The sequence below is a fragment of the Epinephelus lanceolatus genome, chromosome 17 (genome assembly GCF_041903045.1).
Source record: "Epinephelus lanceolatus isolate andai-2023 chromosome 17, ASM4190304v1, whole genome shotgun sequence".
NCBI classification, from domain to species: domain Eukaryota; kingdom Metazoa; phylum Chordata; class Actinopteri; order Perciformes; family Serranidae; genus Epinephelus; species Epinephelus lanceolatus.
This window is the reverse complement of record NC_135750.1, coordinates 17,622,989-17,645,576: the sequence shown is the minus strand read 5'-3', so window position 1 is coordinate 17,645,576 and position 22,588 is coordinate 17,622,989. Positions and strand designations below refer to the sequence as shown.

The following is a 22,588-nucleotide window of genomic DNA, read 5'->3' as shown; positions in this document are numbered from 1 at the left end:
TATTAGGCCAAAATTAAAGGTTTCACAGAGATTAACAGTGCGGATGATGAGATCGTCTCAGCCTCTTTTAATCTAATTCCTTTTTTATCTCCGAGCCAGCATGATACGGAAGTGGTACACATGGCGAAAATACCACCACAAAATAATACAGACATAATAATAATAACAATAATGCCACTACTAATGCTGATAAATGTGAAAATACCATGAAAATGTAAAAACGGAGAGGAGAAAAAAAAGGTGTGAATTATTTTTAAGAGATTCCTTGGGCACCTAAGCAATTACATGGCCAATTACTGGCAGCATGTTTGAGGCTTTGATGCTGGACTTGTTTTTTAACGTCAGCCACAGACCTCTACAGACATCAGTATCTCTGGATGCTAAATTCATAGCATTCCATAGAATTTACTTAGCCACAAGCAAAAAAAAGGAGGGTGCTTACAGTGCACTTCAGAGTGTGCCTGGCTTAAATGGGACCCCTTGTGGCTGTGTCACAGCTCCCTTCGTTAGGGGGCTGACTGTAGCCTGTAGTCACCACAGGCATCATTAGCCCTCTGTGAAACCACAGACTGAGTCTCATTCTTCATCTGCCTGTCTGCTGCCTCAACATCTACGCTGCGATGGTGCTCCAACGGCAGAGTAAGTAAGTCCAGCAGTACGATGAGACAGCCGCACGGAGCTGAGCGGATAAGAAATTCAAAAATGCAGCAAAGTTCAAATGTATTCAGCAAGCGGGCCACTTGAATTGGTTCTGTAAAGGTTAGAGCCGAGGTTATTTTTGGAGGGTGGATTATTAGGCTACCTGGGCTGAACAGAAGAGGAATAACTATGGGCAAGAAAGGGTCACTCTGGAGCTGCGCTAGACTGTTAGGGAGAATCAAGAACTTAGAGGGGGAAAAAAAAAGACTAAACTGTCAGTGTTACAACAGATCATCATGAGGAAATGTGGAAAAAAAAAGTACAGGACATATTCAATTAAAGCGGCTGCTATTTCTAAACACACACCGCCACTGCTGCCCTCTCCATATGGTCTTTTTAAGAGAGAATAATTTATCCCAAAGGGATTAAAGTAGGTTGTGATGAAAATAAAATAACATATAAACATTTAAGTCACAGATTAAATGTGCAGGATGAATTCAAGGTTGAAATGTTGATTTCTGTTTCCCGTTCTGTACTGCCCTCTAATGGAAAACACTACTCAGAAATAAAAAAGGGGAGCTCTGACATCCAGAGCTGCAGTGAGGAGAGAAGACATACAGCATAATTAATTATGAGCTGAACTGAGTGAACGCTACATGAAATCAATTTTTAAATTAAATGCAATTAAAATGATGAAAAGGCAGGATTTGTCATTTTGAGATGTGTTTATTTAAACATGTCTAACGTTACAAAAGTACAGTATATAATGCATAAGACATCTCCACTCTAGGTGGATTATAAGGCGAGAGCAAACAATGAGATCTAAATGAAGACAAAACAAATGCTTCACTACAAAGCTTTGTAGCAGTAAAATTCAGAGCCTTTATCACTGGATGTTGAACAAAGCATTCACTTGGCAGGAAATTAAAAAACCAACGAGAGGTACAAAGACTAATTCTGCTTAGGAAAAAAAAACAACAACAACAACAATGCAAGAGACATATTTTTAAGGGAATAATAATTCTTTAGAAAAACCATTCCAGCACTATCTGGCAAACGCAACGGAGACCCACGGGAGCATATGTTTGTAATTCCTACTGTTCTCTGTTTAAGTTATTTTTGTACATTCTAATTCTGCAACAACTCTGTATCACATTAACTATGCAGCATCTCTATTCTTAGATATTAAAAAAAGGAGAATAAACTGAATATCTACAAGCAGCTCCAGTTGTTCCACAGAGTGTGCCAAGCACGCTAAACTTTATGGCCCTGTTTTGTGTTCTTAAAAAAAAAAATATCCCGGCCTTGTGTGTGTGTGTGTGTGTATGTGTACTGAATGAAGGACAGTTGGCCTCTGTCATGCTTTAGCCTTCCCTTCCCTGCCTCTCATGGGTGAGCAGCCATTGTTTGAGATGGTCGCCCTTGCCGCTCATGTACGGCCCACTCTGCCCACTGCTCGAAATGACTCGGTGGCAGGGGATGAGGAGAGGAACCTGGCACGGACAGACAGAGGGAGAAAATTCAACTCAGAGGAAATAAACATGTTGAAGTTCTGCAAATATTACGCAAGGACGTTTTTATATGCAAGCAGAGACACTTTTAAAATGTTTGCCTTCTGCTTTTTCTTTAAATGGACGGTCGTTTTCCGATTTAATAAATTCGGAAAGGAGGACGCAAAAAGCACATTTCCAGGTCTAAACTTAAAAACATAAATGCCATGAAGGATTGGTGCTTCCACTACAAAAGTATGATGTATTACAAAAAAACTAGTATTTGAAAAAAGCAAAACAGAAATACAAATTGGTGCTTTACTGCTTTCTTGTTCTCAGGTCGACATTTATTGTCACAGCAGCACAACAGTTGGAGGTGTTGATAGTAGATATGTATTATGTATGAAAGAATCTGTGATTTACCACATAAACGGTGCAACTTAAAAGTAACCAACATGCAGAAAATATGAATCTGCACTTTTTTTTTTTTTTTTTTGCTTTTTATGTTCACGCACTGCATGAAAACAAAGTGTCACACCAGAAGTGTCTGGTTTGATCCTGCACAAATCCACATTCAGGGTGATGGCTCAGTCTTTGGGTATAAATGTTTTTTACTCTTTAATAGTGTAAAGCAAAGAAGCAATCAAAAATTAATGGGCAAAAACACCAGCAGGATGAATATTCAATCGAGAGGGTGTCAACATTAAGATCTGATAACCCTGTGATCATTAAAAAGAGGAAGTCGGTGGAGCGTTTACTCTTGTTGCAGACGACTGCCAGGGGGGTCCCGAGTTCTTTGTAAACTAAATGGCTGGAGAAAGATTAAACAAGCAAGCCTAAAACACTTCGATCATTGTGAATTCAGAACAGGAACAGTGGCAATGGTTGGAATGAATCGCAGCAATTATTCCTTTTAAAATATTCTTAATGTTGCCCTCATTTTCTTCTCGTTAACGTGAAAATATAAAAAACATCCCAACTGCTGCAGCGTTGTGACTGTATTTCTCCGATAAGTTATCCTGAGCTGATGTCTGCACCTCCAGCCTTTTATATAAAAGTTGGACATGCAGTGTGTTTCACTTCAAATCCATCATTAAACCCGCTCCCATATCAACAGCAATAAAACTTTCCGAGCCCCAGATTAACCTTGCAGACAGAGAAATACTGCTCGAGTATTCGGATCAATACTGTTCCCCGGGTTTGGAGGGAGAGCAGGGTACCCCCAAGGCCTGCGGATCTGCCTCTTCACTTGGGGGGAAAAGAGCACTACGCCAGGCTTATCAATACTCAAATCCTGGTGAAGAAGAAGTGCCACAGAGAGGCGAGAATCGATTGAGCACACTGAGCTTTTCACAGTTGAAGCCTGAGTGGAGCAGCGCTACTGACAAGTAATTGACACTGACAATCTGACTCTGGATCTGTATCAGGAGCTGAGGGCTCAGGCTCCCAGCCTCCCTGACGAAAGGAAGGAAATGTCTGTAAAACATGAGACTGAGAGGTATTATACAGCCATCCAAAAGCAATGCCATTGGCTAATGTAATATAAAAAGAATATAAAGAAACTAGTATTAAAACCACACATTTTTTTGCGGTTTATTTGCTTTTATTCTGTTTGAAATCACTTTTTAAAATTCTAAACGACTTTTCCTTCTACTTCAATAACAAAAAACAGTGTCAGAAGAAGAACACAGCGCCAAGATGAGGATGTACACACTCTCTTTCACTGCACATATGAGGGAGAACATCTCACTGGCTGCATTTCTGTACAAGAAGTGTTCTCTGCCTCACAGAGCACACCGGTGGTGCCCACAGCACTACATGGGCAGAGCTAAACGGGCTTTGATCAAAGGGTTTGATCAAAAGAAGACAAACCACTTGCCCTCTAGCCCTCCATTTTGTACACAGTGGATTCATGGGCGAAATGATGCCGGCCAGGTTTCCTACAAGAAGCGGAGATTTGCAGCGAACATCTACAGTAAGACTTGAGAGGACGGGAACAAAAGGTGTGGGCTTAAAATTGTGCTGTAGGTAGACTTTCACTTCGCCGCCGCTCGCAGAGGGAGGCGTTTATTTCACCGCTGCACATAATCGAACACACCTACAGTTTAGATCATATATCCTGCCTCACGAAGATTTTTAAAACTTATTTTCATTGGAAAGTGGAGCGCAGGGGTACCTTGTTGTAGGTAGAGTCTCTTCAAAACAAGACTGAAAATCCATATATTGTCATGTTTTTTTATGCATTTTTAAGTGATTATTTGAACATATATGTTTAAATGTACCCAAGTAGAGATTACATATCATATCTGTTTGATTTGTTTACTCAATAACCTTTTTTCAAACTTTTATATGCAATTACAACATAAAATATTGGCGCAAAACCTTTAAAGCTATTGCAACTCCACGTGGTTGTTGCAAAAATTCCAAATTATATTTAATTAGAGGTGCAACTGATGATTATTTTCATTGGTTAATGTGCTGATTATAATCTAGATCAATTGTTACGTCTATAAAACATAAGAAGCTAGTGAAAAACACCCATCACAGCTTCCAAGGTGATGATTTAAAAAGCCCCAAACCAAAAGATAATCTGTTTACAATGATAAAAAACAGAGAAAAGAAGCAAATGTTCACATTTAAAGAAGTTAACCAGATAATTAATGGAGTATTTGTTCAAAAAAGTGACTCAAATGATTAACAGATTATTAAAATAATCACAAAATACTTTTCTGTCCACTGACTAATCATTGCAGCTCTACATTTAACACTGTAGGTGATGTCATGGTGTCTCCAGTGCTACTTCCTTGTTTACAACCCTTATAAAATTACTAATTAACTTGTGACTATAAGCAGCTTTATTGTTTGTCCACACACAACATGCAGGTTCAGATGCACCAGTCACTAAAGCCTAATAATAATCTAATAAAAAATGATTGCTCTCCCTATCTGGCTAAATAAAGTAAGCAAGAGAGAGGCCTGTCAATCAATGTCAGCCACACTCACCGGGTTCCTCCTCATGGCCCCTCCCACTGCCCGCACCGCTCTGGGGTTTCCCGCCATCTCGGCGAGGCGTTTGTACGAGACCGTCTCTCCAAACTTCACATCCGTCAGAAGTACCTGCAGCACGCGGCTGGTGAACGCGTCTTCGTCACAAAGCAGGGGGACAGAGAGGAAGAGTGAGAGACAGGAGCGGGGAACAAGAGGAAGAGAGAGTTCCTTGTTTAATCAGACAGCTGCCTGAGAGGCTGGCGACAACAAGACAACACTTTGGTACAACGTTGATTTTGCTCCTTTGAAATAAACAACTGTTTTGTGTTTAAATCAAAAGTTAGAGGCGTCACTACATTTTGATCCAGTTGGTAGTTTCTCATCATGTCCAACCACATCTTCCTCCAACAGGCTCTGCAGGACTCCCTCTTCTCCTTCACGATACTCATTAAACAACTAAATACATAGAAGTCCCTCAATTTGACCTTAGAACTAGTATTAACATGCTACAGAAGCTGATGTGAGAAAATTATTTCTATGGCAGAAAAATCTAGGTTATGCTTTGAAAGGTCACAGCTAAAATTAAAAAAGTTCGCTCCTTCATTTAAAAGGATTAAGAGAGGCCAAAAAGACTGCAAATCTGCTCCAGATTTTTAATAATAATAATTTGAATGTTGCACACCATTTGTGGCAGTGGGATGACTTTGAGGTTAATCAGACCAATTTGTCCTTTTAATTGCTTTCTATTCAGAGTAGATTCATTATATCATCTTCACTTAAATGGCGGAATTCTTCAAATCATCCGCAGCTTAACCGACCACATTAACGGCTTTGATTTCATTAGCACTTTAGCAGTAGCATTATCTTTTTTTTTCTGGATTACCAGGCAGTGACTGAGAGGCATGTTTGTGTAGCTCTGATTGCTAAAGAAAAAGGGGAAGCGTTATTTGAAGCATCTCGGAAAACCTTGAGACGTCGATGTGGAGTGTAGCAAGCGAACAACACTTTTTTTTTTTTCCATGGAGAACAAGATGGGGAACAATAGTCTCGTTATCAAGAGGGGGTGAAATTCTTCTAGTACATACATGTACTCAGTCATGAAAATTCAATTAGTGATCTCCCATTCTCTCTCATTTATATGGTCTAAGAGAGCACATGACAAGTGATCTATGAGAAATCCCTCTAAATTGGCATTGTGTGAAAACATGTCACACCCCTGTCTCTCTTCTACAGAGTGAACATCCTTTGCTCCCCAGGCTCCCTCGCTACCTTATAGTCACTCTCCGCTACACAAAGCCACGCGAACAAGGCAATTTGCCTAAACTGGGGGGAATAAGTGTAAAACCTAAAGGGGATATATTTGATTGATGCGCACCCATGTGAGTTCTTTGTCTTGAACAAGGCCCGTAGGTACTGTTTAATAATTTTTCAGGTAATAATCACGCTGTCAACGAGATGACGGGCTCTTACGCAGACAGACTTAATGTTATGAGGAGATAAGATACACCCCTGAAATTTCTTTTATGCATTATTCTCCCTCATAAAGCTCGGATTTGGCCACATGATGTGCGTGGTACATATTGATATCGCTTTGTCACCGGTGGGTAGATGACAACTTGCCCAGACTGTGGCTACAACAAATCCCCGTTGATGCAAACGTTATTGACAAACAACCAAAGTCAGCGTCACGCCAGCGGAGTCACTTTCGCCTACAAGCCGACTGCGCAACAAGCTGCGGTGCCGCTCACACCTTTCTATAAATCCCGAGCAGCTGTTTCTCCTGGAAGGTTTTCACATCTCCAACAGTTCTGGACTGCAAAAACAAGTGTGTGCGCTTTTATCTGCCTGCTCAGAGGTTAAAGAACTTTGCCCTCATCAGTGTTAGTGACAGAGACTTCATGCGGGTCACTTGAGGTGACCAGCAATGATTTGGAGAGCAGTCCCCTAGCCCCATACTTCATAAAGAGCCTAATACGGTGTGTCTGGGGTCAGGACCCTCTTTAGATCGGGGTGCAGTGATGTCAATTGTTTAAATAAAAGTTGAGAGGAACCACTTACATGTTTACAGACATCCCATAATTATGTCACAGGTCATTACCTATTATGAGGCCAGGTGATAGGGCCAGTGCAGAGGCAGGAACAAATTGACCCAGAGTAAAATCGAACAGATCTAGTGATTATGAAGATATTGACATACATATGATTGATTTACTCATAATTTTGTAGATGAGAGCAATTTGAAAGGAGGTAAAAAAACAATAAAGTGAATCAGCCCAACTAATGAAAGCTTTGGAGAGATGACTTCCAGCTGACAGTCACCTTATACATGGTTGTGACAATAAAAAGACAATACTGGAAATGCAGCTACCTCATTATCCTTTGTGTCTAATAGGAGGGAAGACTTTGACTCCCAGTCAAAGTGTCTCTTGAGTCTTGAGGGATCCATACTTTTGAAGGCTGACGGGGTGCTGATGATTCTCTGATTATTCGATATTCTGAAAACGTTCATTTCCCTAATTCCTCTCCACATCACAGGGGCGAGTCCTGGTGAGTGTCTCATCTCGCCCTGTGCTGTGCACAGGGGGAGGTTCAGCCTCCTGCAGGAACACAGTCATTTGGGCTTTGAAGAGCGCCCTCCCCCCCTTTGCCTGGCCCCCTCCCTGCATATTCCCTGTGCCGCTTACCGAGACTAAGATCCTCTCGTCTGTTACATATGGATGTATAATTAATGAGATAAGAATATGCATCGTTTTAAGAACCCATGATGGTGTCTGTGTTTTTCTGAGGGGGCGAACGCGAGTGCACGCGCGCACACAAACACACACGGAGCTCACTGAGTGCGACACGTGCACGCACTCGCCATCCCTCTACCTCCGACGACCAAACTTGGCGTGTGATGTTGTGCATGACAATCAGTCAGACAGTATCGAAAAACCCGCACCTCGCATCTCCTTTCATGTCACCTCTGTTGCTCAGGTATATCGTGACAGCTAATATGAAAAGTGGCTTGTTTTGTCAGAAATGTGTAAATAAACATGGCAACACTTCAAGTGAAGGTCACAACTCAATATTACATGACAAGTGCTGCGAGAGCGCTGTCGCGTTCAGGTTCTCCCACAAGATAACTGAGCAAACAAAAGTTGGTTGTCACAGATTGTAATGACCTGATTAAACTTGTATTTTTTTCCCAGGCAGGCAGCGGCTGCATGACTGGATCGAGTAGGAATTTGTACAGCAGTAAGGCAAAAACTAATCCTTAATATTTGTGAATCAACAAGCGCAAAAAAAAAAAAAAAACCACCTTCTATTTTCCTCCCTCAAAAGACAAATACTCTTGATGCTCACATTTAACATTTTTATACTGGCATGGCCTATGGTTCTGACTACTGAGAGCAATCCAAGCCTAAACCCTGTATTTACTGAGCCCCAAAACAACAGGCGAGGGAGAGAGGTGGAACACAGCACAATCACCTATTCAGATCAGGTACTAATGAAGAATTCCATCTATCCTGAAATTTAATTAAAACCCCAAAGACTTCAGATGAGATGCGATTTGAAAGAGCCTGGGGCTGGTACACAAGCACTTGGTGGCGAAGGGAATCACACTGAAAGTTGATATCGTAATTGGTCCTGATGTATTTCTGCATTGCCTTTGCGGGAGCGTGGGACTCATAGCTGTATACAGGGTCTCGATGGAGTACCTGCTCATTGAAAATGCCATCACTCAAGCACTGCAGATCTGCATGAAATTAGAGAGCAACTAAGGCCTGATTGCAGGGGAAGAGAGGCACAATTGTTAAATGCATATATTAGAGTTATTTTTTTCTCCCTGTGTAGGTGTGCTTCTGGGTCTAAATGAGCACTTCTGAAAATCTTTAAGTTAAAATGCACCGAGCATCTGAGTGTGACAAAGAAATAGCCCGTAATTGTTTTGAAAACGGCACAGGCGCGATAAGTTTATGATTTCAAAAGTGAGTTGTCAGGCTGCGAGTGCTGTTTGTTTCCCTCGAAACAAAAGCGCCAGGGATAATTAATTCCTCGTTTTTTTCCTCGGCGCCCTCAATCATTCACTCCGCAGTCACAACGAGCAGTTGAAAGGACACTAATTGTCCATTTTTGGGGGGTGCTTTCATTTTACTTGCCCTAGGTGACTGGTCAAGCCAACAATAAGCTCATTCAAACTTTACCACCATTCACATGTTGTCATTGAAAAAAAAAAAAAAAAAAACTTCCTGTCTGAAAATGTCAAGAGTGGAATTCGATCAGTTTCAAAGAATGTGCCAAGAATCATGGAAAAGCTTGCCAAGACTAACACGCGTGGTAAGAGCTGCCACAGATTACTGAACCAAGTTACAGCTCTGTGTTCTGTTCTCTCTCCTTTCGCTCACCCACTCACTCGCTTTTCCTCCGCTCTCGCTCTCTCCCTCGCTCTCCCTCTCTCAGCCATAAAATACTTCATTATAACACAGTGAGCCAGTGAGTGTAAGTGATGTAACTGACAATTAAGAGTGAAAGCCTGATCCCAGTCATGGCTCTGCAAATATTTATCCATGACAGACCTCCTTGCAGGGCGGGGTGGTGAAAGGCAGGGAGCGGGAGACTCCCAGTGGTCTGCGGCTCACTGAAGTACGCCTGGAGCCATTCAACGCAGCGCTGCAACTCGGGGCTCGTTTCTGCCGGGCTATCGTTGACCACACAGCTCAGGGGGGCCTCGCTGCTCCTGTGAGGGATATAAGGCAGGATGGGGAGTTGAGGTGGGGATCAGAGGAGCAATCATAATACCCGATTCTTGCTTGAATAGTGCTAAAATATGTCACAAGAGTGTAATAACATGCCACGGCTGACACAGATGCAAGATGGCATAATTTGCTGAGTGAAAGTTGTTAATCAAGACGTGTTTAAAATCTAAACTTCTACATTTCGGCCACTCCCGTTACTGGGCTGTAAAAAATATCAGACGGAGAGAAGCTTGAGAAAATATAAAGAGAGCAATCCAGGCGTTTGTTACAGTAGATATATATTTATATGAAGTGCAGCATGATAGAGTATGAAAGAAAACATTGTCGGGTCATAAGGAACAGCGCTAACAGTTTATTTCAAACAACTTTAAGGAAGCAGAACCAGTTTCTTCCAAAAAAAAAAAAAAAAAAAAAAAAAAAAAAAAAAAAAAAAGAGAGAGTTTTCAAAAGTCTTGCAGCTGTTAGGGAAAAAAGTTAAGAGCACAGCGTTAACAACAGTTTCAACTCTGCTTGGGTCTAGTTTATAGTTCATGACAAGAATAAATGGATTTTTTGGCCAGAGCGGTGCTGGCCAGCAAAGCGCTGCACTTGGACGTGCATCTTAGCATGAGTAGATGCTTGGAGGAATTTGCCGATGGTTGAGTTGGCATCACTTAACAGCTGAATTTCTCTCCGCTGCTGACCACCCCCCAGGTCAATGCAAGCAGACTGACCCATATTTGACACTTAAAGACCCTACTGGGAAGGTCCTCTCTTAGCATGTGCATTACTGCAAAGTGGACCTCAAGCTGTGTTGTGGATCAAAAGCAGGCCGCCAATTCCATTAACTGGTGTACAGGACTTATAAATAAATAATATCACCATTTAAGTGCCCCTTTTTCAAAATTGGCTTATCCTGTATGGTATTAATAATAGACATTTACTTTGTTAAACACACAGACCGTCTCTCTCCCGCCCGCCGTAACAACACGGCCCTAAAGTGTTTTTACACTTCTGCAGGTCACAGTTTGAGCAACGTTTTATATTGGACATGTGAAGCTGAGGTTTACTGGAGTGTTATGACTGAGCAGGTCAGTTTTCAGGGAACCGCTCTGCCTGCTAGTTTGTGGCTGTGTGATGAAAATCTCCTGGGTGCCGTTTAACAGTGGGTGTAAATACAGTAAAAGGTGTAAATACTCTCATTTCTAAATAAACCACACAGCAGTTTATAGTTGAGTGGTGAAAAGTCGGAAACCCACCGGCGGGTCCTGTGCTGAGACCCGCTCAAACAATGGCCATGGCTCATGGCAATCTCTGTCGGCATGGGTGAGTGCCCAGCCAGCCCCTACTTGTCATTGTCTCTCCTTTCTATCCCTCCCCTCCCCTGCCTCCCCCCCCCAGCTCTCCCTCCTCATTTCCCCCTCTCTATTTCTCTATCCTCCCACTCCAGCTCTTTTGGCTCCTCACCACCGACACCCCCAGACACACACCCACCAACCCCCACCTCTCTTTCTCTCTGCAAGGATCTTCAGGCCACTGTTCCCTCTCTACAACCCCCCCTTCCCCTCCACCCCCAGCGTGCCTCCTCCTCCCACCACCACCACCACCACCACCTCCTCCTCCTCTACCCCTCCACAGCCCCTCTTTCTCTCTGAGAGGATGTTCCAGCCGCTGCACACTGACAGCTCGGGGATATTGTGTGTGGAAATGTTCCTGTTGGACCCGCAGGCCCTTACAATCTACCGGACAAAGGCTAGAGCACCTTTGCTTAAGGCTTGGCACCTTTGACCTCCGGCTCACACTTCAGACTTGTCACCGTGGCTAATTTCCCTCTCCCCTCAGCCCTCCGTTATGGATGCTCCGGCTTCAAAAGGTGTTTTGAGTGATACAACACTGACAGTAGTAAAAGTTAATGCAATGCAGTACATGTTATGGCCGGTAAACAACACCAAAATAAATAAATAAAGGTGGAACAACATCAGTCGAGCTGAAGTCTGTCACCTCTAGGTGCAATGGGGGATTGTTTTTAAAGAGCATGTGGGCAGTGGAGATGTAGCTACTGCACTGCCAACATTTCCAGTCGCTTCAATGAATTACAAATCAAGCAGCATCATATGATCTTTACAGTGTCCAGACTGGCACATTAGAAACTCTGGCCTTCAAATGAGAGATTAGGGATGTGTAATAAATGTCGGGCTTATTATAAAGAAACTCTCAAAGGAGAAGCAATCTTTATATTGTCTTAAAGTACCTGCCATCCCCTGTATGGAAACCAAGAATTATAATTACTCGTGATCATAAACAGTGTTTTAATAACTGTTTATCAAGGGTGTGTACATTCGAATTTGGTTAAAGAAAAATTATTTATCCTCTTCTGACTGGTTAAAATCTTTTTTTTTTTTCTCAGCGTCCTTCAGGCGTTTACTATTTCATCACAGGTAAGGAAATAAGAAACTAATTCCAAACTAGCCAGGATCTGCTGCACTAAAAAGAATATTTCCCTTGATACAAGATTGTGATTTGAGAAAATTTCTAATATTGTGCTCCTGTCACAATCAATTTCCAATTACCATAAATCATTGCTGCGTAAAGTGGGAGTCATTTGGAGTTCTACCTATTTTCCAACTCTAATATAAAGAATGAATTGAGCATTTATATAATGTTGGAGGTTATTTCATTCATCCTGGAGGAAACAATCAAAGGAGACAAAGGAACACACAAAAAAAGCTGACATTAAATTTGTCAATTTTCTTTTGGCATATTCCGTATCTCTACTTGCACAAGACTTCAGTGAGACTTTTTCTATCAGGCGCAGACGTGAGAATGAAACAGGTTAACCACGGGATCTAATTGAAAGGAATCTGGCGAAGGGTGTAATGGTATATTGCACAAAAAAGGGGAAAAACTCAGAACTCATGCCTCCATCCTGTGAAGCGTGATGGCGCTCATCCTGACTCGATCGGCTGTCACTTTTGACACAGCCTGCCAGAGTTCTCCTTCACCGATCATGGGTAACATGGCGGGTCAGAGGATGAAATAGAAAAGGCCAAGAGCAGTCCAATATTTTCCTCAGCCTTATAGCCGCGGATACTTAACTCAGAGACGTCAAAGACTCAAGAGAGCATGAAAAAAGCCTAAAATGACTGTCTAAAAAGGGAAAAAAATACAGCATGTCTCTATGAATGTCAAGATCCTGATGGTCTCTGAGCCAAAGGCTGTGATACAATTGTAAGCCACTTGCTCAATGCAGCTCGTTCAACCATTTGAAGATCATTCAGATGCCTATCTAGCTACTGCAGCACTAAAGTCGAGAGCTTTCCGAGTGGTAAGCTGTAAGGAATGCTTCCTGTTCTGTTCTGGGGCGCACGTTTTGTGCTCCGCCGTTTCAAAATAAAAACAACTCGGCCGGATAAACTGCTCTCTAGATATCCAACAACTCTTATTAGCGAATGTCCACCAAAGAGGCCGCAACACTCAATCCAATACATAAAGGTGGTGGTAAAATACTGCAGAGTAGGCAACAAAGCACACAACAATTAGGTCTTCTCCCAACTGGCTAGCCACAGGAGTCAGTGAAGGCATGTATTACCAGAGCCTTAACTCTTACTCCATTATGTAGTGTATCCACACCCCGACGCAGCAATGTTTATCTACAACAGACTACTGAGCAGTTTCAAATAGTGTTTTTAGCCTCTATTCTCAAGTGCCATAGTAAGAGATTCCAATTACCCGAATGGTAAGGAGCCAGTGAGGGAGGCATAAAGTACATTAGGGATCCCCTGTAACTGCAGGGACCTTTTAGAGCCTCGACTGAAGAGGGCCGAGAGACTGGAGGGACAGTGACCCTGCATGGATAGCCTCTGTCAAAATTTGACCACGTCAAGCACAAAGGCATTATGGGAATCCAGTGTCACCAAGTCCTAATTACTGTCTGTGTTCAGAGCAAATTACTGCCTTGTTCCTCTGATTAGCGAGGAGGCTAATCTTCACCTGTGTACGCCAGCACTGCTGAGGGCCCTTGAGTGTTAGCGCTTCGTCTTCTGTAATTTATTTTTAAATCAGTGCCCGCTCCCAGGAGTTTTGAGTGTTTTGTTGTGAACCGCTTACCATGATCCCCACCACCGCCCCCTCACCCCTAAATCCTTGACTAAATCCTTGTTTGGTGCCGCAGGAAGATAAGCAAGAACAACACTTGGGCATAATTGACTCGTACTCCTCTCCAAGATGTCAGAGCGGAATCATCTCTCTGCATATTGCCTCAGTATGTCACACACTGTACACTTCTGCATGTTGCAGATATAGAATCCAATCAAGTTCTAAAAACAAACTAGCACAACGAACCCTCGCGCCGGAAAAACTTCCCGGTCGACAACAGGGAAAAAAAGAGAAAAAAAAACCTGCAGGGGCTGCTTTTAGCTGCATCTCTCCACAGCGAAGGGTAACTCTCGCTCGGCTCCCGTCCTCACCCTGGAGGTTCTGCTTTAGACACCACAACATTTGCAGATTTTCATCTGAGCGAATGTCAGTGTCTCGTCTGTGTGGGGCGGTTTACAGGTAGTGTGTTACACAGGTGTTGGTTTACACAGGAAATGGCACATGCAGCCTGATTGGGACATTCCCGAGAGATGGAGGCATAAACATAGAGCACAGATGGGTCCAAGGGCCAGTGGGAGCAGCACCTTAATGAATACGCAGCTGAGTACGACACTTCACAACATGCAAAACAATATTCTAAGGCCGCAGTAAAAAATAGAACAAAAATCATCTGAATATCATTACATGATGAATTATTCATACCATTTCTAAGGGGACTCCGTCAAAAAGTCTCCCCCCTGCTTTATTGATGATTTCATTCAATATCTCAGCAGATCACTGTTTGTATGACAAAGCATTTTAGTTCCCAATGTAAGCAGTTTATTTACCACACAGTTGTGTCTCTACCAAAATATGTATAGTATAAACTGATTAAAATTGTGTTAGACTAAATGTAAGAGAGAGAGAAAGAAAGAGACGGAGAGGAAGTGAGAGAAATTATAGTGGGGGGAAAAAAATAAGTTGTTGATACGGTTCCCGGTGTGTGAGCACATCATGTAAACAGGCCCCAAACAGGGAACACATTTACCACACTGCTATTCAGTGTGAACCAGGACATTGATTCACAACACTACGCGAGTGTGAGAAAAACGATAAATGCATCACCTCAGATATTTCACACTAGCGTTGGTAGTGTGTAAAAGCTGTTGTGACAGCTTGGGTATTAGGGCTAGATAGATGGAAAATGTCTGGCTGCTTATGAATGCCAATGTGACTGGGGTTGACGGGTTTGACACAAAAACACTCCACCTCAGAACAATTAGGCTGTTCTCAGGCCCCATCCAGTGTTGTCAGTGATAATGGAAAGCTGTGAGGATAACTGGTGATAAATAGACTTTAACACCCTCCTCCTTAAGACCAATGCAGTCCTGCAGTCCTCTCATATGCTTAACTAATCATGAGCATGGCCGGCAAATTCATACAAAAGACTAATTACTGTTGTACTTCACTTCAGTCTCAAAGGCCTCTTATATAAGGACTTGGGGGTTCTCTTGCCTCTTTTCTCCTCTTGATGGGTATTTTTTTACAAGTAGGCCTCATGCTAGACAAAAGCGTTTAAAAATTGGTGATTGCTTTCATCCGCTTTAATTACATTCAGAAATGGCATTTCTGCCACATAATACACCCCTATTGTTTCAGAATTATCTGGCTTGGGGAGTAAAATCTACAATATTTGACGATGCTCCCGAGCTAAATCGCCTCTTGAAATTGAAATATGCAGCCGAAATACAAAATAAAACGCCAGCCTTTGCTGCTGATATACTGGAAGCTCCTTGGCTTTCTGCAGAATGCTATTATTATGCATATCCAGGTAGAAAGTTAATTAACCCAAAGCTTAAGCTAATTATGGTAGCAGAATGCTATCAACCAAACGCTTTCAGTCAGACAGCTGTCCAGAATTTCATTTGCTAATCATTTGTCTTTTGCCGGAGCATATGGTACATTTCCCCACTATCACAGCAACAACAAACAGATGAAAATCATTAACTAAAAACAATGTGCAATGTGAAGAATCAGACACAGATTTATAAGGCTTTGTGTCAGAGAAAAAAAGGCGGATTTATGGCCTGGGAAATATAATGATAATTTTTGGTTTTAGCCACTTAGGATTTTAGGCAGACCACGTGACTCAAGTGTGCTGGGAATTCAGATGCACAAATATATTGTTTATATCTATATGCAAATGAGACTGAGAATGAGAATGTTTATCCGTGTAAAATTAATTACAATTTTCTATAGGAGCATATGCAAAGAGCTTGTTCTTAACAATTTTTAGCTTCTAGCACATTTTGTGCCTGTTTTCTTTTTTTTCCAACACAATATTTTTATGTTGTTAAAAGTAGAAATCCCTCAGCTCAGAATTAAATCAATTATTTTCCAAGAAATGCTTCATGCATTATTATTTTTTTTCTCTTTTCATAAAAACACATCACACTGGCCGTTAAAGGGTGATTGATATCAGCATTGCCTTGCGACATTATCAGGCAATAAAGGCTACTCAGGTTCTAATGCAACATGTCATACACAGGCTCCTGTAGTACATTTCTATTGAGGACCTCACAAGCTAAATTGCTTTTTTCCTGCTCCCCCACATCTCAGCCAGCTTGACAGACAAATTGATCAAAGCATTGTAAAATAATATGCTCACAAAATGTCTCGGGGCAGGAGTCCAGCCCTTTTTTCATTTTTCACCCTAATAAAAAAGTACTCTATGATTTCCTCTGTATTATGTGTCTGTGCTCTGTGTGAAAGAGGCAAGAAGCATCATATTTCAGATAATAGTAATCTCCTGTAAACAAAATGCGTATCATTTTTCTGTGAACGCTGAGGCCATGCTAAAAACTAAAAGGGGGGGAAAAAGCTGGTTAACAGGGAGGCTGGTGCGTAGGGCCCCAACAGGGGTTGTTGAGATGTAATGAATTTGTTCATCTGATGGTGCCTTCAGGGCTGTCGTTAGACTGGCAGAGGAGGTTGATTTTAGGAAATGTTCCTAAGATCAGTTAGGAAGCAAAAGGGGCTTGAGACGTTTCTATTAGAAAGAGCTGACGGTCATGGTGCGTAAGCAATACTTCAAGGGCGTTTATGTAGCTATAATAGTATTTATCAATAACTATCTATCAATGCCACAAATGCTTTTGTTGCTGCACCGGCTGTTCAACACCAACCAATAGTGAACTGTGGAAAAAAAAACAAAAAAAAAAAACACAGAAAGCAAGCGGCGTCGTATAAGCCCTCAATGCTTTGACTTGCTCACAGATATCTTCTGTAGGTCTCCCTTTATGTTATGCATAGATGTTATCTGTTTCTGTTTCCCTTATCCAAAATATGCTCTTAGAGATCATTTATCACACTGACTCTCTAAGCCTGCAACACACCACATCCAAAGCTGGAAAGAGCCTTGTTTAGTATGTCATAAATAAATCAATGGAAATGGCTGATTTGAACTATTACTGCTACAGGCGGGCTTTTGTGAGATCTACATGTAAAGCCGGTTGCAAAGATAAGCCTATATTCTGTCACTTTATCTCGCCTCCCTTAATGCCTGTTTACATTGCGTTACTCCATATATCTGAGGTGGCTCTAGTTCCCCTGTCCTGTGACAATAACGTCGCATTCAACTGGTCGTGATAAAATCTAAACATTTGGTTTAATGATTTCTTGCTCACACCTTTGAGAACATACAGACGGTGATGTGATCGAAGCATCGCTTATGACCGACATAGCAAATGATATTAAACTGAGAAATGATCTAGTGATGCGAATCATTAAATTCATTTGCATATTCCTACTGAACCTGAACACACAAATTAAACCCTGTTCACAAGGAGACGGAGAAAGGTGCTTGCACATGGTTACAGGACATCTTCCATAATCAAAATTCCATATTATTAATTTTCTCACTTCAACTCATTAACAACAAGTGGAATGTTTTTACTGCTTGATGAATTTTAGGAAATAGCAGACAGTCGAGGAGGAAACACATGTTGAGGTATAATATACAAGGTCATTAATGGGTTTCCATAAATTAGAATTTGAACATACATTTTCAAAAGGATAACTTCCTATCCGGGTGCATTTGGAAATGGTTTAATTTCCCAAACCATTCAAGTTTATCAAATGCGAATCTGCGATACATGGATATTTAATTTCAATCTAATCAAAACTAATCTGAGATGTAGGATGTGGACCTGTAAAAATAAGGAATAAGTACTTATTAGCGCCGAGTTTAATCAGTTTCAATCGCTTCAGTAAGACTGTCAACATTCTCACAATTTTGAGGGATGGGTAGGGCATGAAATGCAATCACATATTACATTTCTGAGTGTCGGTTGACACTCAGAAGTACTGCATGCAACTTGGAGGGAACATAAATAAACAGGAGCGAACAGTCCATGCTCCCCATGGCCTTTGCTGACCCCACAGACATCAGCTCTAATCAACTCCCTTGTGGGTAATAAACAAGTTATTTTTCTGAAATTTCAAATATACTGCGGGAAGAATCACAACCACATGCCATCAGAAATCTAATTTCAAGCCCAACTGTATTCTAGTGCCCCTCATATTTCTAGTGCCTGCTCATATTTGCCCAACTTTCTCCAGGATATTTCTTGTGGGATCTACAAAAATGCCCTGCTTCCAATGAGGAATGGTGGCACTCCATCACAGGAGTGGATTCTGTCCGCCTGTAAATTTCACACCTTTGTTTATCACGTCACCAGCCCGGCTGTTGTACAGTACCTTTCAGCAGGTGCGACATCCATTAGGATCTGGATGGTGTGCACACCATTCTCACATCCACTGACTTGGATCGTCCCCAGGGGGCTCAGCAATGAGATGGTCTTCTGAGTGCACTGGCTCTCCTTCTGCTTCTTCATCTCGCTGCCCTGCTAAGGAAGCACAAATTACACTCCGTTCATTGACATATTCATGTGGCAACTTCCACAATTTCCCACACATATTTGCATTGAATGATCTATTGAAAACCTAGCGGGCCACCAACGGATGATGGCTTACATATTTGAACACCTAGCCTCCAAACAATGTCATGATGTGACTTGATCCCCACATTACTATCCAATATTTCTTTTGTGCATGGAAAAGAATACGCCTATCTAACCAATAAATCGCCCATTTTTTCCCCTCTTTCTGTTCTATATATCACATAAATGAGAAAAACAATGCAGTCTGTTCCCTTGTCTGGTGGGGGATTCCCAAGATAGCTCGACATTATTTTCAATCCGTCATTTTTGGTTGATGGTCGGGATGTTTTTCTAGCATTAAATTTGTTCCTTAGGGTGCAACTCCGATGGGATTCTGGTTTCCAGCCCTTAACAACAGCAAAAACGTGCAGCTTTTCTGACGACTGAGATGGATACTGGCAATAACCAGACAGCAGTTCCTTTTTTATTTTTACTTTGAGGGAAGGAGAGATGATTGACTATGTTATATGTGAGTTTTTGAGAGATGGGGGTTATAATAAATAAAGGTCACATTGATTGTAAGAGTTTCAACCGAGGAAACCTTTCCTTCCTGGAACCTTGATCTGAAAAGTGTCTAAAGGGTACAAATACAATATCCCTCTTTCTTTTTCAGTTTTAATAGTGCATGTAATTCACATTCATACATTTCATGTCGCGCGATTGTTGTGTGATGTGCCGCAACTAATGATAATTTTCATTATAGATTATTCTGCTGATTATTTTCTCGATTAATCACAGAATTGTTTAGCCTGGAAAATGCCAAAAAAGAGTGAAAAATGTCCAGCAGAGTTTCCTCAGAGTCCAAGGTGACGTTTTTATGTGTTGTTTTGTCCGTCCGACAGTCAGAAGCAAAAAGATATTTAGTTTACAAAGATATAAAACAGAGAAAAGTGGCAACTCTGTAACCAGAGAATAACTGCAGTTTCTGCTTATAAAAGTGACTGAAATTACTGATTGATTATGAAAATAGGAGTCATTTTCTGTCGACTGACTAATCAATTTATTGACTAATAGTACATTACCAGTTTTGATGGAGAATTTTGTCTTAAATATAGACATTTTAAATTTAAAGGACTTCTGTTTTAAAACATAAACTACTGTAGGTGCAGCCTTACTAAATCAAGCAACAAAAACAAACTAGAGCTGAAACAATTAACCAATTAATCACAACCTGCTACTATTCTGATAATCAATTAATCCTTTTTATTAATTATTCTAGTAAAAAAATAATAAACATGCCCTCGTTCCAGCTTCTCAAATGTGAGATGCTGCTTTTCTTTCTTTGTCTTTTGTGATAGTAAAGGGAATTATTGGGGGCTTTGGGCTGCAAGACAAAAAAAAAGAAGCTATTTGAAGATGTCACCTTGAGCTTTGAGTAAATGTGATGGACAATTTAAATTATTTCCTGACATTTTGCACATCAATTAATAATTAAAATGATCTCATATGCAGCCATAGACTGTATAAAATAAGGCTGCAGCCCTATAACAAACAATTAATAAATAAAAACACTTGTACTTCTAATTTAAGGACGGATGGATATATATTTTTAGATTAAACAAAGGTTATGTGATAAAAAGTACTCATGCATTTTACTTGCCCCCCCTCTGCAGACACACACACACCACCAACACCACCACATCTGTCATGGTATGCGATCACAAATGCGTCTGCTTCAACTTTCTTGTTTCTACTCTTGCAGCTCTCACTGTATTCATCGGGGGTTTGCCTGAACTGACAATAAAGGCGAGAAATTTTCTGAGCCAAACAATGGTACAGTGCACTTTGGATAAGCGCTCAACATACTGCCTGCCATTTAGCAAGCTGGTAATAGACTCATAGATAGAATAATGGACTTTGGCAATAATGGCCCTGGCTAATAGTCTACGCTGATTAAAAATAATGCTATCATGTTTGTTTTGTGCCGTTTTCGGTGCAGTACACCAGTCTAAGTGACTACTTGGATGTTTGGGGGTGTTTACCCGGCTCTTCACGGTGAGGAACAACAAACAATAAGCAGCTTGTGTTGTTAAAAATCACTGGCAGCATCCTCGTGCTCGTCAATCATTTGACTCGTTTCTCATTACACTAGTTCCTGGTCAAACCTGCGTGATTAATTGGGTAGAAAGCGCGCTGTGACTGCGCAAACGCAACATGTGTCCGTGTTGAATTAATGCCGAAATGTCGACGAAGGCTGACGCAATTCTTCGGGTGTGTAAGTGTCTTTAAACTCCTTAAATTACACCTTTAATAGTAAGTGCGCAGTTAAAATGGCTAAAAATAAGTAGAGGTTCGTAGCTGGAGGCCGACACAAACTTACTAGCCCTTAACAGATAGCATTAGAGTATACGGGTATTTTTTAAACTTCAGCTCATGTCAGGCTTTGTTAGAGTAACTTTAACACCCTAAATTAACCCTGTAGCTTACAATAAAGCGCTTGTATCCGCACGGTGTCTGAACGATGTCCCCTTCTCCTCTCCATGCAAAACAAACGTGACAGAAAGTCTCTTCCTGATTCTCCACACTGCGTGGTCGAGCCGGCCAATCACAAGAGGCGAAAGTCAGCTCCCGCTCTGTGATTGGCCCGGATGGAGTCCCCGCTCCGCCCCCTGCCAGGGACAGACACAGAAGGCTTGTCTAATAGGTCTCAAATTGGGATTTGGGGTCCTTCAGGGGGTCCCCAGCTCACCGAAGACTAGTAATGGTAGTGATTTAGATATTTGATTTGCTTGATATTTTTACGGCAGGAAAAAACATATGATAATGCATATTTTGAACATTAATTTCAAACACTGTTATCTTTCCACGTATAGCTGAGACATTTATCCAATTCTGCATCTCCACTGACAGTGAGGTCTTCAGGGTCCCAGCCTGCCGTAATGTGTGTGGATAAAAAAACACCTATGTGACTCCAACAACCAATAACACCTTATGTATTACCGACTAATAAAGTCAGCGTGTTATTATGAACAACACATGGGGCAGTGCACAATCCTTTTATTAGAGTTGTATGCAGTTTAAAAGAGAGGGAGTTGCCTTATGTTGCCTGGAGCAGTCATAGATTTAACTGAAGCATATATTTCAGTCATTATGAGCAAGTGTGTGGCATCAGTCATGTATTGTTTAAAAGTGTCTGTTGTCCTCTGCAGCTTTATTTTTATTTCTGTGGTGCCTTCAGCTCTCTGCATGCCTCCGTTTGGAATGTGTAGGCCGGCGTGGGCCTGTGGCCCACACCCCATCTCAGCGGTGAGGGTGGGAGCGGGGGAGAAAACGCCACCCCTGCAGAGACCATTTTGAAATCTGTGAGGATTTCCGTGCCATCTGGACCCGCTGCCAGTCTGCCCCAGATAGTAAGGGTTGGCAACGGTACCCGACGGTGCAATATGGCTCTCTCTTTAATGAACTACTAACTGTCCCCCGTTTTAATTGATGTGACATTTGAGCCATTTATCTCTGACATTTCAATGAAGGATGATTCTCAGCCTTGCCATTTACTTTTTTGTGCTATTTTCTAAGAGTCATTTGCATTTTTCTGCTCTAAACCTGCTTTTTGTCTCTCATTAGCTAATTAGAGAGCAACATGCACAATTAATAAAAATGAACATAACCTAGTTTGATATAGGCTGATGAGGGATAATCAGAAAATCACTGTTTTCTTAATATTCATCAAAAATGATGT

At 41.5% G+C, this 22,588-nt stretch overlaps 1 protein-coding gene across 2 annotated transcripts; it reads right to left on the bottom strand.

Annotated features, from left to right (window-relative positions):
• Positions 1-1,345: 1,345 nt before the first annotated feature.
• LOC117247962 (methylated-DNA--protein-cysteine methyltransferase) lies at positions 1,346-21,445 on the bottom strand. Of its 2 annotated transcripts, none has more exons than XM_033612637.2 (5): positions 21,337-21,445; positions 18,668-18,813; positions 9,677-9,837; positions 5,133-5,272; positions 1,346-2,132 (listed from the first exon to the last, which is right to left on the bottom strand). In XM_033612637.2, the coding sequence occupies exons 2-5, from the start codon at positions 18,802-18,804 to the stop codon at positions 2,004-2,006; spliced, it is 567 nt and encodes a 188-aa protein (XP_033468528.1). In that variant the 5' UTR covers positions 18,805-18,813; positions 21,337-21,445; the 3' UTR covers positions 1,346-2,003. The 2 variants fall into 2 exon arrangements, with proteins under 2 accessions (XP_033468528.1, XP_033468527.1); XM_033612636.2 differs by having other exon boundaries at positions 18,668-18,816; positions 21,337-21,426.
• Positions 21,446-22,588: the final 1,143 nt, after the last annotated feature.